The 18,938-nt window shown below is 38.7% G+C and overlaps 1 protein-coding gene across 5 annotated transcripts in view; it reads left to right on the top strand.

Moving 5' to 3' along the window:
• The window catches only part of DIP2C (disco interacting protein 2 homolog C), a 326,524-nt gene that overhangs the window by 302,171 nt on the left and 5,415 nt on the right, over nucleotides 1-18,938 (top strand). For all 5 annotated transcript variants that reach the window (XM_054058185.1, XM_054058186.1, XM_054058183.1 and 2 more), the window contains 4 exons: nucleotides 10,598-10,655; nucleotides 11,777-11,851; nucleotides 12,947-13,121; nucleotides 14,942-15,065. In XM_054058185.1, coding sequence (XP_053914160.1) covers nucleotides 10,598-10,655; nucleotides 11,777-11,851; nucleotides 12,947-13,121; nucleotides 14,942-15,065 — 432 coding nt within the window. The remainder of the gene's footprint in view (nucleotides 1-10,597; nucleotides 10,656-11,776; nucleotides 11,852-12,946; nucleotides 13,122-14,941; nucleotides 15,066-18,938) is intronic.

Genomic DNA, 18,938 nt, shown 5'->3' on the forward strand with positions numbered 1-18,938 from the left:
TAGCATGAAGGAAAGGTTCTCTCTTGCCTTGCTGTTCCTGTCTGCATCGGAGGACAAACCGAGAAACTTGTTCAATCTCAGTGATTAGGAATAAGGCTGATGATGTGGGAAGCCGAAGAGGACCAAACTGTTCAGAGCATCATCTAAGGGATTGTACTGATTATGTATGGGGATCTAAAGTCATCACTCAATTTGTAAATGTACCTATTATAAAGGCTTTGAAAGATGCTTTAAGTTTCCAGGCTTAACACAACTTCTGTTGTGGGTCAGGAAAAAGCGACAAACATCCAGTAACGTTCAGATGGGAAGTCACCCCCTCATTCCCCAGTCAGTCTGAGCTGTGAGACTCAGCTAGGGGGATGAGAGCCCCACAAAGCAATTTCTGTGTTTTTTAAGGCAGGATTATGAGCTCTTGAAGAATTTCCTCCTTTAAAACAAGTCTATTTTTTCCTGGATTAAGTCATCTTCAAGGGATCAGAATATTACAGTTGTAGTGGAACAAGACAATAACAGTCAATTCTAAATGTGTTTTTTGAAAGAGGATGTGTTTTAGCATGCTTTAACTACAAATCAAGAAATTTCCTTGGAGGACTTAGAGGAAAGAGAATACTGTCATGTGTACCAAGTAAAACAGAGACAAAACAAAAAGTTGTACCTTCCCAGGAAAGCAGGTGCAGCGCAGTTGTACATTTGTGAAATTGTTTGCAAGCGCTATCTGCATGTGATTCCTCAAACACGAGTAAAAGAGCTAGATTGAAAATAGTTCCATTTCTGTTTGGTTTTTACAAACAAGTTTTGAATTTCTCACTAATATTCCAGCTTATGAAAATAAACCAATATTTTTATTCCTGAAGAATGTCTGATGCTATTAAAAAAAAAGAAGGGTATTTTCCATTTCAAAGTATGCTGAGCCTCTTTTGTGTTACATGTACTTGTCTTTCAATCATTCTCCTTACAGAAGCTGGGAATTGATAAAGCAAGCTGGCCTCTCACATTTCTGAGGGAGATTTATTAAAAAGTCTTCTCTTTTTTTTCCTTACAAACAATACTCCTTCCTTCCTTCCTTCCTTCCTTTCTTTCTTTCTTTCTTTCTTTCTTTCTTTCTTTCTTTCTTTCTTTCTTTCTTTCTTTCTTCCTTCCTTCCTTCCTTCCTTCCTTTCTTTCTTTCTTTCTTTCTTTCTTTCTTTCTTTCTTTCTTTCTTCCTTCCTTCCTTCCTTCCTCCCTCCCTGTCTTTCTTTCTTTCTTTTTCTTTCTTTCTTTCTTTTTCTTTCTTTCTTTCTTTCTTTCTTTCTTTCTTTCTTTCTTTCTTTCTTTCTTTCTTTCTTTCTTCCTTCCTTCCTTCCTTTCTTTCTTTCTTTCTTTCTTTCTTTCTTTCTTTCTTTCTTTCTTCCTTCCTTCCTTCCTCCCTCCCTGTCTTTCTTTCTTTCTTTCTTTCTTTCTTTCTTTCTTTCTTTCTTTCTTTCTTTCTTCCTTTCTTCCTTTCTTTCTTCCTTTCTTCCTTCCTTTCTTCCTTTCTTTCTTCCTTTCTTCCTTTCTTTCTTCCTTCCTTTCTTCCTTTCTTCCTGTCTTTCCTTTCTTTCTTCCTTCCTTTCTTCCTTTCTTCCTTTCTTTCCTTTCTTTTCTTTTCTTTCCTTTCTTTTCTTTCTTTTCTCCCAGAGTTTGCCATGAGTCTAGCCATAGAGTTACAGGAGTGTCTTACAAAAATGGAATGTTCGTTATTCTATTTTCTCTACAGATAAAATTATTATATATATGATTTTTAGAGATAGTGTATTCTGAAACATAATTTGCTTTGTTTCCCTCATTTTGGTGAATTCTACTAATGGAGGACTGAGCAGTGATTCTTTTAAAAATACTAAGAGTGAACATTTACTGTTTCAGTAATGGAGGAAAAGCTCTGCTTGCCCCTACTGCTAAAGGGCATTTCACAATAGAAACGTCTGCTTTGGAAGGGAAAATACTTAATGAATACATGTAAAATTTGGAGTGAGCATTTGTAGTGTCTGCAGACGTAGCCACAGACTGATGTGCTATAAAATGTAGAGCTTCCTAAATGCTTTCCATTCCTCTTTCCTTTCCCTGCTTCTCTTGCCAGCTTTTGCGGAAGGACAGGGCCTTTGCTGTCCCACACCCTGACAGGTTTTTGTGACAAATAATTCAGTGGAACGTGCTGTGCTGGCAGTTACCCCTGAGCAATGGGCTTTGTCATCTTTGGGACCCACTCCAGCATTGCCAGCTTCAGGCACTCATTCAGCTCCTCTCAGTAAAGTCTCTGGCTGTGAGAATATTTAATTGTTAGGGTAGGGAAGGAGAGCTCTGAAAAAGAGTGAAAACATCTATTTTTATACAAGGAACATTTAGTAACTATGTTAGAGATGCAATATCCTCTTAAACAGCTTTTTTTTCAATAGCTCTTAATATGTTGTTTCAAGCCTTACATATCCTTCTTAAATACTGCATGTACTAGAAGTGTCTGTAGAAGATGAGCTCAACTTATGTGAAGAGCCCTGTGAAGCTCAGCTGGGGTCTCCAGTAAGCCTCCAGTGAAGAGGACAGTCCCTTTTCAGTGCCTTCAGGTGCCTTCAGGTGTATAGTGCACTGCTGCTCGTGGCACTACTGTCCTTTTGTTCAGAGGGGTAATCTGCAGCCTTAATTCAACTGAAAACATTAGCTCCATGTGTTGAAGGTTTCCATACACAGCAAATGTCCCTGGTGGTTGTTACGAGGCAGAAACTTTCTGCAGCGTGGTGTGGATTTTGAAGCTTGTAGCAAAATAAGGAGGGAGGTGAAAGAGAATGACTGGAATTCAGAAATTTTACCTTTGAAAACATTGTGTGAATACAGAATATTAATATTAATATTACATCAGGGAAACTAAAATTATTTCTGTCATTTGTTAACAACAATTAGGGTAATTAAAATACATGAAAAAGTTTTCAGATACCACATTTGTTATAATGGAAGTTTTCCCTGTGTGGGGAGTCTTTTTCTCAATTAAAGGGAGTCTTTTTCTCAATTAAAACTGGGAAAATAAAGGATTACAAAATAGAAAAAGTGTATTGCATTAAACAGAATCATCATATCACAACTGTGACTGCAAAAAGTGCTGTAAAAACAATTAGCAGTAAAAGATGTGCCCTGGGAGGTTTGTAACCTAAATAAAAAGATAATGGTTGCAGCATTATGCCTGCTCTTGCAAATAAGAACCTGAAGCACAGAGAAAGGTGATGCTGTGCCTGATGGGGCACAGTAGGTGTGAGGCAGTGCTAGGAGGGAGACCACATTCTCCAGAGTCCTGATCCAATGCATTCACTTGAAATTGTTGTCTATTGTGCTTTACACAATGTGCAAAGTTAATTTAAATAAATTTTAATGTAGTTCACTATAATGAAAGCCGAACATTTTAAAGAACTCCAACTTTGAAAACAGACATAAACATGGCTTTTTTTTTTTTTTTTTTTTTTTTTTACATATTCCCATAGTGTTATATGATAAAATTGCTATGATTTCTTTAGTCTCTGAAGCTTTGAGTATTCCCTTCCTGGATCTGAGTTCCTGCCTCATTTCAATCCCTTTGCAACTTCCTGAACTGTCTTAAATTCATGCATAACCTTTTCTACTTCTCTGTTCAGCCATCTGAAGGATTGGAAGCTGTTTACTTTTGACCTCAGGGAGTTTGAGACATGAAGTGTAATTTAGGTTTATAGTGAAGAAAAGGAAGTAATTTAGTGCTAATTCTTTAACTGAACTGGTTGATTATAGAATTAAGAGGATTAAAATATGTCCTAGACATATAGAAGATTTAATGGTTGTTCATTTTTCTGGCTAAAGTTTGCCTCAGTCCGAAACTTCACTTTTTCAGTCTCAGTTGTCTTTATCCATTATCTGAATTTGTTATGTGGTGGGGTGAAAACTGCTCTGAGGAACCCAGGATGATGCAGGGAAACTCTTCTTCATTATCTAAATTTCCCTTTCAGCTGAAGTGTTCAGCTGTGCCGTTTGCCTCTTTTTCTGATCTGGCTATTTGAACTAGATGTGTCATTTTCGAAGGCAGAGCTTGTGTTCTTTGATCCATATTTCCATTTTTGGTAGAGTGAGCTCATTGACTTGTAATTCTGGAATAGTTTATGTAGAAATGATTTATTATTTGAGTGAAAAGAATATGCACTGGAAGTCTGAGTGTAAAAGAGCCCTCACCCAGTCCAGGATCCCATTACCTATTGTGGTCATTTTTGCTCTGACTATAGAAAATGAGAACAGCCAGCATTAGCCATTTCCCACCATTAGTCTTACTCAGGCACCATCTCAACATTAGTCAGTGATATTTATCTGAAAGGTGTGACGGTGGCCGTAGTTCCTGGCCATTTGAGTCAGAAGTGGGAAATGACTGGATATAGCTACACCAAAGAATGTGTGCTCTCTGACATTAAATACCTTATCATTAGATTTTGGTTAAAATTTCTAATGAATTAGGCAGTGGTCTTTTTCACAAGAAAAGACCATTTTGTTAGAATAAGAAGAGTAATTTTTGACAAGTCATCTTTTCAACTTGAGGAGAAAGATATAATTCTCTAAGTAGTCAAAACACTCTAACTTCTGACTTTTTGCAGATCATGGTTAAAGCATTTGCCGTTTGTACAGGTAATTAATTTAATTTTGAAACAAAACAAAAACTCCAAAACGCTAAATGTAAATAACCTCTTTTACTGACCTGCAACATTCTTTTTTCAAGTTCAGTTTACAACTTCCTTCCGTATTTTACTTTTTCATTCCAGTTTAATACACAAAAAATTTCAAAACGTTAATTTTCTGAAAGACAGGAGAATATCCACTTTTCTTCCGCAAGCTCAACTTCTAATGTAAGGTGACAATCAGCAGGGAGCCTTAAGAAATACGACTGGAATAAAACTAAAGAGTCCGTTGGCTGTTTCTTTCTGTCACAGGAAAGCTGTGGACAAGGAGGGGACTCAGGAGACATATGTTGATATTTTATATATATACACTGTAGTTTCAATATATGTTAGGTTTTATTTACATCGCATCTTGTCTGGTTTTCTTTACACTTCTTTGTTGAAGGCTTTCAAGAGTGGCAGCATTCTAAACAGCTACTGAAATAAATCAGTGTGCAAAATAGCACACTGAAAGTATTTAACAAACTAAAAGCTGGACTTCCAAGCTGGCATGAGGGCAAAATATTGTGTGAGAACAAACCGCTCAAGACAGGAGGAAGAATAATTAAGCATTGGTAGGGTAGACAGGGGAATAACAGCTTGAGACGATAGAAGACGCGGTGTTTCAGTGCTCAAGCCTGGCTAACAGTAGAAGACACTGGCAAGGAGTAGTAGGGCAGTTACTATGGCTCAGCTTGTGGGAATGACTATAAAGGAAAGAAAACAAATTCAAGATGTGGGTTTTGGCCAAGTGTAAGGGTAAAAGCCAAACTTTATAGCTGATTTATATTTAAAAAGAAAGGGGACAATGGGAAAAGCTCCTTTGAATTGGTTGTGGAAAAACAGAAATAACAAGAGGAAGCTAAGAATGGTTCATGCCAAGCATCACAGTAAAAAGCTTCCTGACTATGAAATACATTCAGCTGAGAAACTCTGAAGGGAAGTGGAAGAAGGCCCATCATTTGAAATACTATAACAAGAGTAGACAAAGCGCTTGAAAGTGCACTGCATGGAACAGTCTTTTTTTGGCAGGGAGCAAGACTTGGATGACCTAATAGCTTCTTTCCATCTCTATTAGAGTCACAGAATCCAAATCTTTCTCAGAGCAACAGCACAGCCAGCTTTGAAGGTTTGCCCAGTTTTGGCATCGTAACATTGGTTAGCACCACTCTGCACGCTCAGCCCCTGCAGGTTCCCAAAAGCAACAGTTAATAGTGCTGCTGACAAACTCTCTGATTAGTGCAAAATACTAGCAAGCTGTGGAATATGTTTTGGAGAGTTTTCGTCACTGAACAGACCAGATTTTAAAAAGGAGCTGAAGCAAAATTTGCAGTTTTGTGTGAGACAGAAGGACATTGTTACTGTATTTCAATATCCCCTTTGCTGCACAGCAGTTACAGTGCCCAGAGTTGTAGCTTGCAAATTTTCACTCCGAAGTCAGATTTCAGTACTGCTTTTCTACAGTAAGTGTTTGATGTAAAGGAGGTGAAACCTGTCCAATGTATTCAATTGTAACAAGAAGTTTAGCACATACTGGTTGTGTCGCTACATTCCCTCTTAAATCCCAGCAGACAGACTTCAAAATATAGGCAGTTTTCTCAGCTGTGCAGCCGGTCAGAGATATTTTTTCAAGAAAAAAGACTAATTCTTAGGAATGATTGAAGAAAATTCTAAAAACTATACTGTCTTGTACTGTGTAAATTATACAGATTCATTGCTTATCATTGTTGCTTATAGTTTTTTAACAACGGAACAACTCTTAAACATCTGCTGCCTCTCCCTGAAGGAGATTTTGGTGAGAGAGAAACTGTGAAACTCTGTGTGCACCCTACATCAAGTCACTCATTTATGTTTTCCCTCTAAACTTGGCTGCAAACTGCCAGAAGCTGCAAAAGTAGCTTTCACACACAAGGGCAGCGTTTTTCTCCCACCCACTTGATTTGCAGGCTCTTTGCCCAGTCTGGCTCTGCTGCCATGTTCTCCTCTGCCCTTCCCAGCAGGACTTGAAGGCAGCAGAAAGCAGCAGGAAGGCTCTGCACTCACTTTGTAAGAAAGTGTTTTCACTCCCAACAAAGAGCAGCTGGAGCACTCCAGAGAAACAAGATTTGGCCTTTCTAGAACTCTGCTGTCTCACAGCACATTATGATTATTTGTGAATTTGGAGAAGATTTACTAAAACTGTCCTAAGAGGGCTGCAAGGAGCCATAAGTTTCTTTGCCAGCATCACCTAAGTAATTCAGAAACATTGTTTTCAGAGTCATAGGATCATAGAATGGATTGGGAGGGACCTTAAAGATCATCCAGTTCCAATCCTCCTGCCACGGGTGGGGACCCCTCCCACTGGATCAGGTTGCTCGATGTCTTGTAAATCCTGGCCTTGAACACCTCTAGGGATGGGACATCTGTGACTTCTCTGGGCAACCTATTCCAGTGCCTCACCACACTCAGAGTGAAAAAATTCTTCCTAATATCTAATCTAAATCTCCCCTCGTTTAGCTTAAAACCATTAACCTTCATCCTATCACTACAATCCCTTTTAAGAGGCCCCCCCCAACTTTTGTATAGGCTCCCTTTAATACTGGAAGGCTGCTGTAGGGTCTCCCCAGAATCTTGTCTTCTCCACTCTGGACAATCCCATCTCTCTCAGCCTGTCTTCACAGGGTAGGTGTTCCAGCCCTCGGATCATCTTTGTGGCCCTTCTCTGGACTCCCTAAGGGTCTGAGAAGGCCTGTGCTCTGCATTTTTACCTTGATTGCCAGACCAGCCTTCATAGTGTTGCTGCTCACTCAACAGGGAAAGCAAAGAAGTTTTCAGTCGTGTCTGCTGTCTGTGTGTGTCAGTGGAAAAATGGAAACCTCTTGGGGAAGAGTGAGAACAATTGAATTATTTTATGCTGAGGCACATTAAAACTCATTTTATAAATTATTGCCTAATGTCCGTGATTTATTCACAGGACTAGTCCCGGTAGAGTTAGTAAGACTATTACACACTCAAAATTAAGTATGCGCATAAGAGTTGGTAACATTAGAATCTGGAGGTTTTCTTCTATTTTTTTTTAATCTCTTTGTTGTAAAATATCTTTTATTATTTCAGATATGTTAGAGGTTTAACAGCATGTTCCCAAAGGGACTGTGAGCTTAGCAGAAACTTTTTAAAACAGAGTCCAAGTTTTTGAGCACTATCAGGGTCCTCAGAGAAAGCCTGTAGGAAATGCTGTTTCTGTGTCTACTGAACTGCCGTGCTAAATCTGTAGGGATGTGAGGCAGGAAGGACAGAGTGGGGGAGGTTTAACAGAACTGGAAACTGAGAAGTTGCACCTTCTGGATCGTCATGTGCTAAAAAATCTGACGAGGTTAAAGGAAATAGGTGGAGAAGGGAACTACAAGAATATACTAGTGATAATAAGAACAAGTTGGGAGGCACAGATGCTGAAAGCAAAGAGGAAAGAAATGGTCAGATTTATGAATGTTGATTCATCTCCAGTAGTTATTTCATTGACTATTGAATGTATAGCTTTATTATTTGTGATTTCTGCTCAATCTGGAGTTCAGCAACACTTCGCTGAGGCATGTCTTAATAACAGGAAAGAAGCAAAGGCCAACCAAACCTCTGGGCAGCTGCACAGCTCTGACATACTCTCTTCCTTCCCCAGAGGTTTATTGCTACTGTTATCCAAATCAAGTTCTTTTTAAACCAATCTTAAAACCAAAGTAAGCGTTTCCTGAACATTGTTGCACCATCTTTCTTAGAACTGCATGTGGCTGAGGTCTTTCCAATTGGCTTGTTTTTAAGATAAAATCTATTTGAGAACTGTTGGTAAAGAGTAAATTCGATAACTTTGTCTGTTAAAGGAGATTGAAATGACAACTAGTTCTTCTAAGGAACAGCTGCCTGTTTGCAAATACAGGTAAAGTTTGGAGGTATCACTTGTTTGGAAGAACTCAGTTAAAGCATTTTACAGAAGAAAAAATATGTGAAGAGACAGAAATATAGGTATTATTAACAACTGGGTTTCTTTTTCAAAATTTGACTTTTTTTTCAATATGCACAGTTAATTTTAAAGCCTTTGCTACATACTTCTAAATATCTATGATTTGCTTACCATTTGAACAGCAACACTAGTGTGGCTTATGTAGGCATATCCGTTATAGAGTAGCATTAATTTAGCCTTGCATGTACAGCTTATAGTGAAGTTCCTGAGGCTTGGGTTTCTGCTATCTGTCCATCGTTGAAGAGATGAATGCTTTTGCTGTGAAACCAGTGGTGGCCCTACTGCCTTTCAGCTGGTGGGAAGCTCAGCGGAAAATGATGTAGTAAATACAGGCATGTGTACATGCCTGACATTTTGTTACACCTGTAACAAAACAGAGGTTTAAGAGAACAGTGTGGTGTAAAACAAGGACTTCAGAAATCAGTCGGAATTTGCTGCATATTTGTGTTGTTTCTCTTGCTATTAGTGCAAGGAACTCTTTGCACTGGTGTGCAGTGCCTCAGGGCTTAGCCCTACCCTATCCATCAAGATTGAGAGACTTTCTAGAACTGCAGATGAAACACTATTCACTATTTCTGCCTTGACCTCAACAGTCTCAGCTTTTATAAAAGACTTTTGGAGCAAAGAAATAGTGAAAAAAAAAAAAATATCTTTTTTCCACCTCCTTTAAGTTTAGGGGCTGAACTTGCCAAAGCTTTGTTCTTTGTTCTTCTCCAAAGGGACCTCTAGGTGAGGTCTCTCTGTGTCTCATTCTTCCTTACCCAAACAGAGCACTGCTGTACTCTTGTCTATATAAAGACATCAAAACAATCCAGAAAAGATCTGTCATGACTGCTGCTAACACAGTGTGGTTTTGTGATCAGTTTAACCAGATCCAGTTCTCCACCCATCCACTCCTAGCTATGATTTCCTCTCCACTGATGTTTCAACTTTACGCTTTACAGGGTTGGTTTTTGGGTATCTTGTGTTGCTTGTTTTCTAGTCACAGAGCTGAGGGGAGGAACAGCTCTTTTGACAGAAGTCCAGATTCGGATGGGTTAAGTGCATTATGGAAAGGTTCGAGAGTGAGAAGTTTAATGTTTTCATGGACTGTTAGAGCTTTTCAGTTATCTAACTTAGGATGCAGCGTTGCCTAGTTATTACCAAATTTTCCTCATCATGTGCTGGCTGAGATCATCAGCTATTTAATGACTTTACTCTTTCAGTCTAACTTAGTACTCTTCTAAGGTTCAATGAGGATTTCCTTCCAGACCATCATACCACTGAAAGAGAGCTGCCATTTCTGTTCCTTTAGTGAGAAAATAAATTGTCTAAGAATGGAAGAGGAAGAACCAGAAAGCCACACTCAGAGAGAGGGTCTGACCTCAGCAGTAATATAATAACATTTTTCATTAAATTATGGGTTTGGTTATTAAAATGTTTATCAAGCACTGTGCATTGAAAATAATTAAAAGATTGCAAATGCAGATTTCAGGTTGAGGCCAGGTTATGAGCTATTGCGATATGACTCTGATTTTAACTGTTAGCTACTCATGGAATGTGGTTACTCACTCAGCTCACGTGCTTTTATGTCTGTGCCTCAGCATTTATGATATTCTCGTGTGAAATCAATATTTCAGATCCGTCTTGTTGTGAATAAATTTGTGCATAGAATTCCTTTTACAAAAGTCTATCAAAAACAAATCTAAAGGCACCAATTACTTTTTAAGAATTTAATATTTAAGAAAATCTTCACACACATCTTTTTTTCATTACTTTCCCAGACATAAGTCTTGACTAAGATTAACTATTGGGCCCAATTATGCTCTACAGGATATTCCAAAAATAGCATTAATCTCTGCGATCATTAACCATTCCTTTTAGAAATAAATGTTAATGAAAAGCAAATAAACTCAAATGTATATTATGCATTTTATTTTTACATGTATTTTACAGAGTTCGTTTAGTCGAAAGAGGATCTCCACATAGTTTGCCACTTATGGAGTCAGGAAAAGTAAGTACTGGAGGAAGATTTAAACATACCTTTTATGGTAAATATTTTCAGTAATGTCCATTTCTGGTCATTTTTATGTGAATGTAACATTGAGGAAGGCTTTATCGGGTGTGCAGGTTGAAGACCTTTCTTTACTGTTGAGGTTACAGCACAATAGCTGTAACCAATGCATTACTGCTTTCTCAAAAGCTGTACCTCCTTCCTTTATGCAAGCAAAATTTCCTTCTTTACTGCAAAGAGAAGGCATTTCATCTCACCTTTGAAACAGCCAACAAACATGCCACTAGTGAAGGCATCATTTGTGTAGAGCCACCTGCACTGAGAACTGGTCTGAGATTACCAGTGCTGTACTCATAGACTGCCGATTACCTGCAGAGGGACTGTTCTGGTGAGTGGCATCAACTGTGTGAGGACACAGGACCAGCACACAGCCATGCTGCTCTCATCTCTGTCCCTGGTTGCGCTCTCTGGCCAGTGACCGAGGTCTACTGCTAAGTGTAATCTACCTTTAGGAGAAAGGACAGGTGACATCACTGCTGCACTGAGCCACCAAGGCACTCCCTGCTCACTGACTGCCCTTGACGCTGTGGATGCTTATCTAAAGCTTTCTAACCATAGCTTTGCAAACACTCATGGTCAAAGGATGCTCCCTTTTCTGTTTTAGGGTTTGACATCTGCCCACCTCTGTAGTGGTTGGGTGTCCATTGCATGAAGTCATTGGCAGGGCCTCATTCTGGGGAAATTGCATCTGGCTTTCTTTTCCTTTCAGGCCAAAGTTTCATGTGGCTGGCGTGGAGCTTTTTTGTATTCTAGTATTTATTCTCAGAGAGACATGGGCCACTTGGTAGGATTTTTTTGTACTGTAGGTGAACATTTGATTTCTGAGGAGTTATTAATGATGGAACAGCTTTCACAAAGAGAAGAGGTTTTGTAGCATTTCCCAGATATCTAGAATTGATTACATCTGTGGACTATTTTATTTTTCATTTTATAAGTTTACTTTAACTTTTTAAGGATTTCTTCTAGTTTCTGATGAAGTCTTTTTGAGGAAGAAGAGTCAGCAAATGATAGCATAACCCAATATCTGTTTTGTTACTCAGCCTCATATTTTCTTTCAATAGATCCTCCCAGGAGTACGTATCATTATTGCTAATCCAGAAACAAAGGGACCCTTAGGAGATTCTCATCTTGGTGAGGTGAGTCATGAAAATTTAACCTTTATATGCTATAAGCTAAATTGCAGAGATAAAACTATCATCATATATATGACTGGTTTCTAATGCCTGGTTAAGAAAATTGTTAATTCTACACGTATAGTATATAAAGGGTGTAGCATGATATTTGTATCATCATTAAAACTGTTAGTAACATGCTTGATGGATGCTACTAGTAGATCAAGTTTGTTAAAAATGTGACAAAAATCTGCTTTTTCTGTTTTCTGCTTGGTCTTTCACTAATTCTGATGGAAACTTACAGGAAAAAATAAGTTTATTGATTAGGCTAATTTCAGCTAGATGGTTTTCTAGTGCTATTCGCTTTATAATTATTGTGCTTCAGTGCACTGAAGTACACTCATTAGCTGAGTCAAGCAAGGCTATATGTTTTTCCAATTTATTTTATGTTTCTAGAGAGAGAAAAAACATTGTTTTCAATGAGCAATTAAAATCCTAATTAACAAAATGAAGAATTTGCTTAGTCATAATTAAAACCTACAATCTAATTTGTGAGATTCTTCTATAAGATTTTATTACTATGACATCATAAAAATTTCCACAATGTCCTGAATTGGATGAGATGAATCCTTCTCCAAAGGTGAAGGTCCCTGGCCTCACTCTTTAAAATAATCTGTCTGTCTGGTGTTCATGGAGGGTGACCTGCTGGAGTAAATGCACCGAACCAGGAAGGGACTATAGAAAGGGCACTGTGGTCCATAGACTGTGCCTAAAATTGCCATAACCAAGCAGACCTCGGAGCTAGCTGAGCCATTCGTGCAGACTGTGCAGGTTTGTGGCTAACCTGGGGCCAGAGGGCTGCAAGGCAGGTGTCCCCGCGGCCATGAGTCCAGCAGCCCTCTCTACCAGGCGTGGTTTGGATCTACGCTCCAGCTTCAGTAAGGCTAGATTGGGGTCTCTGAGCCTAAAACTGGGTCAGCTATAGGTTCAGAGACAGTGTAAAAAGGCATTGTACACTTATCTAGCTATGACTACAAATATTTGCATCAAGAATTTTCAATAATGCTTCATTCTGGAAAGCTGCTTTAATTAATACCAGTATAATTGCTTTTAACTTAGATATGGGTTCACAGCACTCACAATGCTAGTGGGTATTTTACCATCTATGGAGATGAATCTCTGCAGTCAGATCATTTTAATTCAAGACTCAGCTTTGGAGACACACAGACTATTTGGGCTCGAACTGGCTATCTGGGGTTCCTGAGAAGAACAGAACTCACAGATGCAAATGGAGGTAAGATGTTTCTTATCATCTTGGTCTATGAACATAATTGAGATTATTTTGAGGCTGCCACTGTGTCTCTTCGCCTGTGCTGCCTGGCGTGTTCAATCTGTGAAACCTGTAGAACTGCAAAAAAGCCTTATTTAAACTAATCAGAAAATAAAACAGGGCAAGCTTTCCCTGCTGAAACAGTTGCTTTTCCGTTATTGTACCTGAGGTGCTATAAATCCCCTCCACCACTAACTTTTTGGCACTGTTAATGTGTGAAGTGCTTCAGGTTGAAAAATATGAAATGCAGCTTAGAACGACATCATTTGCTCTCGCAGTTGTATCTGCAGGAGTGCGTTCGTGCGAATAGAAAGAGCCTTGTTGTGAGTCTGAGCCCTGTCCCTTCTGTGACAACCAGCTTCTTTGATAATTCCTCAGTTACAAACTTATTTACAGAAGCTATCCATTTCTCAAATTTCCCAGTCTTAAGACCTGTGGAGATGCTTACTGACATGTAAAACAAGCAGTGGCCTGCAGCAGAAGCTACGGGGTGTTTGGGTTTCTGTCGGGAACATACTGGATTTCATTATTTGGTTTTATGACATTCCTAATCTCATGTACACGTGTAAGCAAACCAGCACTGTCAGGCACACAAGGTCTTTGCTTGAGAAGACATGCCTTTCCTGTGATTTTTGCGGAGCATAGTGCCATCAGTGGTGCCTGGCTGAGGTAGCAGTTGAGGCTGCTGGCAAAATACGGTTTCTAGCAACTCTGCGAGCACCTCCAGTGCAATTAGAATAGCAGCTATTCAGCCAAAGAGTGAATTCACCAAATCTGAAAGCATTTTATTAATCACTGTGGATTACAACTACTGCCCATGTCCTTATGTTAGCATCTTCCTGAAGAGATTTACTTTCAGATGCACAGGCTTTTTTTTATTTCATGATGATAGCCCAGCCTCAAGCTAATTCAGGATTCTCTGAGGAGATTGCAACTTAAGCATCCAAATGACTTAAATCTTCTCCTAGCAAAGAGTTGCTAAGTCTCCATTCTCCTCCCACTCTTAGCTCCCAGTGTAGAAAGCTCTTTTCCCATTATTACTGGTAGATGTTATATTGCCTTTACATTACCACCATGCAACTATCTAAATTAATGTAAAAAGAGGCAGTTATCTGCTTGTAAGTCTATTAGTGAATATTATTTCTTTATGGATAACATACAGTCATTTATTATCAGCTTAATATCTCATAAAAAGTGTCATTTCAGCCTCATTTCTTTAGTCAGTAAAAATTTGTTCTACAAGAGCATTGCACTTCAGAGCTTGCCATTTGTCTGAATGAGCAATTTGTTATCTGGCACATAGCACATATTTCTATTTTATTGATAAACGCCTTTGTAATACACCTTAAGCATCAGCACTAGCCATCTCAAAATTACTGGAAGAACACTATCCACACAGTCAGAGGCAAATCCATCCTTTCTCTTTCAAAGGAAAGAGAAACAAGGAACCTAATGTCTATTTAGAGTGCCTTAAAAAGAATTAGTCTGTTCTGTATCTACCTGGGAGAAAAACAGGAATTTATTCCACTCTGTCTTTACATAAAGACACCTTTCTCTACTTCAAATGGGAATTGTGTTCTGCCTTCCTTTCTTCTGTTTTCTGTTCTGCATTGCACTTCAGTAGTGGAAAACTCTCATTAGTTTGGAAATCACTTTGGGGTTTCAGAAATTTGAGGATAACTTGTAAATGTTATACTTAAAGTACTTATTTATTAACATGAGCATTTTTGTAATTCAATTTACTGGAGAACAGAATCATTAATATTTCTTTCATTTACTACCAGAGCGCCATGATGCACTTTATGTTGTGGGTGCATTAGATGAAGCCATGGAGTTACGAGGCATGAGATACCATCCGATTGATATTGAAACCTCTGTAATTAGAGCACACAAGAGCATCACAGAATGGTAAGGATTATGTAACACTAGGGCCCTTGTATAAGGAAGAAGCATCTGTAATATTTGGGGGTTTTTCTTGGATATTGCAATTGATCCAGGAAATGGCATGTCAGGATGGACACAGGATTTATAACCTAGCTGTAAATATGTCCTTAGGATGAAACTTTTCACAAATAGAGTTAATCAGGGAGTGTGTTCTCCTAAGATCACTGAAAGTTTCTTTTTCGTGTGTAGTTTTAAGTAGAAGTGAAGGATTAAGCTCTTAATCTGGGAGAGCCAAGCAGCTCCCGGGTAGGTTAGCAGCTGTTTGTTGGAGTTTGAGATTTATATTCTAACCAGGAAAAACAAACTGGTATAAGTTCAAGCTTTAAGATTGTTGTTATTAGAACGAGTAAGCAAGCAAACATTTCAAACAAATGAACACACTAATAAACTTTAATTACTAGTGAACACACTATTACTTTTGAATTGGTTACTAATAAATCAAGCAGTGATCAAATCAAGGTCACAATGGAAATTGAAGTAGTAAATCAATGAGTTAATAACGATGTCTTCATCAATGTGTCACACCATCAAATGCACACAGCAGGTAATCATTTCTTGAGGCCGACATGAGAACAAATTGCTTTCCATTATTCTTGCATCAGAAGACTGAGTCAGGTAGTTGTTTTATTTTGATATAACTTCAGCTCAGCCCTTCTTCCTTCAACCAAAAGGAACCTGTTGCAACAGCCAGAACAATTTAGCAAGTGTAAGATGTGACTTTCCATTTTTCTTTTCAGTCCTGGATGCAAAGGTGTGGCCTGGAGCAGTAAACTTCATAATGATGCACAGCAACTGGACCAGTTTCTTTAGGCAAAACAACTTGCTTTTTTTCTTAAATCTTTGTTAAAATTAAGGCAGTTAATTGCTTAGCTGACTATCACTGAGGTTTTGCCGTATCGCCTCCTCCCTGGAGCATCGTCACTGCTGGTATGGTCAGCTAGCCACAGGGTGACAGATTCTGTGTCCTCCATATAGACCAGTGTGAACACTTTAAGGATGCTGTGAAATTCTCCTTGAAAATGTGTCAGATCAGTAGCAGCAGTGGATGGAAAGTTTTCAGATCAAGCTGTTTAGGGCATCTCTATAATAAGATGGCTATGGTTCATAAATCAGTGTTTTCAGTAGTACCTACCTGTTTGTCAGAGTATGTGTGTCGTTAAGGTGTGAGCTTAAGGGCAGTAAATGGAGTATCACACGGCAAAAATGGTCATGATGGGCTTCAGTGGACAAAAATTCCTGAAATATATTGCTACTTTCAAGACCACTGAGAGCTCTTTGATGATCCTTTTCCTTCCATGGAAATCCTGAGTGGGACAGTGGCAATTAAAAAAAGTTGGGGTAAGTAAACTTGGAGGACTAAATTAAAAGGCCACTGAATTTCTGCAAGAAGGCAGAAAGTAAATGCTAATAGTTCACCTTGCCTTAACTCTTCCTGGTAGTTGGATGATAATGTACAAGACACAGGAGTGAGATTTCAGAGAACACTGTACGATTACTACCCTTTGCCCAAAGTCCAAAACTAGAAGTCTTCAACGTTGCTTTTTCCTCAAAGAAGAGAGATTGCTGATAAGTTAGGTGTTTCTCTGATGTGGTCCCTCTAGAAAATGGACGCACAGTAGTTCAGAGCAACAGCATCTGTTTTGCCCATAGTTTCAGGCTCTTCCTAACCAGTGCTCTATCTAATAGCTCTCTCAAGCCACCATTTATGGTTTTCATGAGTAGTCCTAGTCCTGACTGTCATTGACATTTCTCACGTGGCTTCTTTCAGTTTCTCTTAGAGATCCTCCTCTTGTCTTTGTGAAACACCCATTGACAAAGTAATAGCCAGTTAAGTCTTTCTTTTTACATATACTTTGTATATTCCTCTCTTTGGAAGGAGGCTTGAGCCTCTGTTCTTGTTGGAGTCCACTCTTGTTTCCATTACAAAAAAATTTAGTAAGGATTTAAGTGCACCAATGCCTATTGCAACCAAAAGATGTGTCCACTCGATAGGTTGTAAAAGTAGCTTCAGCTTCCAAGAAACACGTGCTAATTTCGTAACATTTAGCACTATTGAGGGAAGTGGTGACTTGTTAACTAACATGCTGTCTTGCTGTGCAGCTTCTGTCATTGAGAATCAGATTTAAAAGGTAATTTAAAATTATTTCTGGCTTTTAAGAAATTTTAGCACAAAATCAACAACCTCTGACTCTGGACCTCCTGTGTCTCAATAGGTAACAAGCAAAGCAGTGGCACAAGTTCATTCTATTGTGAAGTATAACTACACTAGGCATTTTTGAAAGTGTTTTCAGTACTGCAAAATATCTTGAGAAACTGTGTATGTGTTTTAATTAAAGCACGTTGGTGATTCATGTAAACTTTAAACCCTTGAACAAGGAACAGAACGTAGCTTCCTAGAATTTGCTAAGAAGTGTTTTTCCGTCCCTGCATAATGATAAATAGGTACAGCTACACAAGGTATTTGGAGAAGAAAACCATTATGACCCTCTTCCACTGCCAGGATTTCTAGAACGTCCTTGCTTTTGCTGAGCTCTTGGTGGGTTGAAAGCAGCAGGAGGGGCATTCCCAGCTCAGTGCATTTGCTGTGTTGAATAGAATCATACAATTACAGAATGCTTTGGTTTGCAAAGACCTTTACAGGTCATCTAGTCCTCTCCCCCTGCAGGAGCGGGGACATCTTTACCTCGATCAGGTTGCTTAGAGCCCCATCCAACCTGACCTTGAATATTTCCAGGGATGGGGACTCTACTGCCTCCCTGGGCAATCTGTTCCAGTGTCTCACCACCCTCATTGTAAAAAAATTCTTCCTTATATCCAGTCTAAATCTACCCTCTGGTAGTTTAAAAACATTACTCCTTGTCCTGTCACAACAGGCCTTGCTAAAATGTCTGTCCCCATCTTTCGTATTGGATGTGAGTCCATAATTTCTTGAGAAAGTGCAGCCTTCCTGGGTCTCTAGTTTTTTGTTTGGTTGTTTTTCTCAATTCATCAGGGCTAGAAAGTGGATGTATCCATAAGTGATATATGCTGGCCAATATATCTTCATCTCAACTGGTGAGAACATAAAGGGCAATATGTCCTTTTACTTACAGTGGTCATCAGAGAGTTAGAATCATGACATATGAAATTATTTTTAAATTAAATTGAAGCCCTTTTAGGGGTGTCAGTGGCTCTAGAATTTAATAGAGACTTCATGAAGGTTTGGGAATCAGTCTTCTGAACTCAGACAAACTTCTCCTAAGCCATTTTTTAGGGACCAGCTCCTGAATTTTGCAATCAATTGCTTTCCTAATTAACAAGCTAGCAGCAGGTTTAAGGCATGATTTCAATTGCTAACCTCCCCAGGCTTTTAGGTTAAAATATATGTAAGAGTAATTTACAAGTTTGTAGAGCAATCCATAAAAGTTCTAGGACTTCTCTGGAGACAGTCACCTGTACTGGCTGATGCTTCACTTTGTTAATATTCAGCATTAATCAAAGCTTACTAGAATGTCTGTGAAAACATAATTACAAATTAAAATTAATTTCATAGCAGTACTAAGTCAAAAGGAGCCCGCACAGCCTTTCTTTGGCTGCCCTTTAGTTTTCCAGATCAATAAGCACGTAAGAATTCAATCAAAAGGTACTTTGACAGGATCTGAAAATGATTTTTTTTTTTAATAGTAAGTACTTTTCTCCTACAATCCATTCTGTTAAGCATCAACATAGAGCACATTTTCCTAGCTAACTTTTGGGCAAAGTAAGATATGCTTCCAAAGTACAGAGATTTTCAGAATTGTCGTAGTGAAATAAAACAGTGCACTTCTGTCTCAAGTAAGCATTGACCTTAGGCTAAAC

Source organism: Cuculus canorus, chromosome 2, assembly GCF_017976375.1.
Source record: "Cuculus canorus isolate bCucCan1 chromosome 2, bCucCan1.pri, whole genome shotgun sequence".
Classification (NCBI taxonomy): domain Eukaryota; kingdom Metazoa; phylum Chordata; class Aves; order Cuculiformes; family Cuculidae; genus Cuculus; species Cuculus canorus.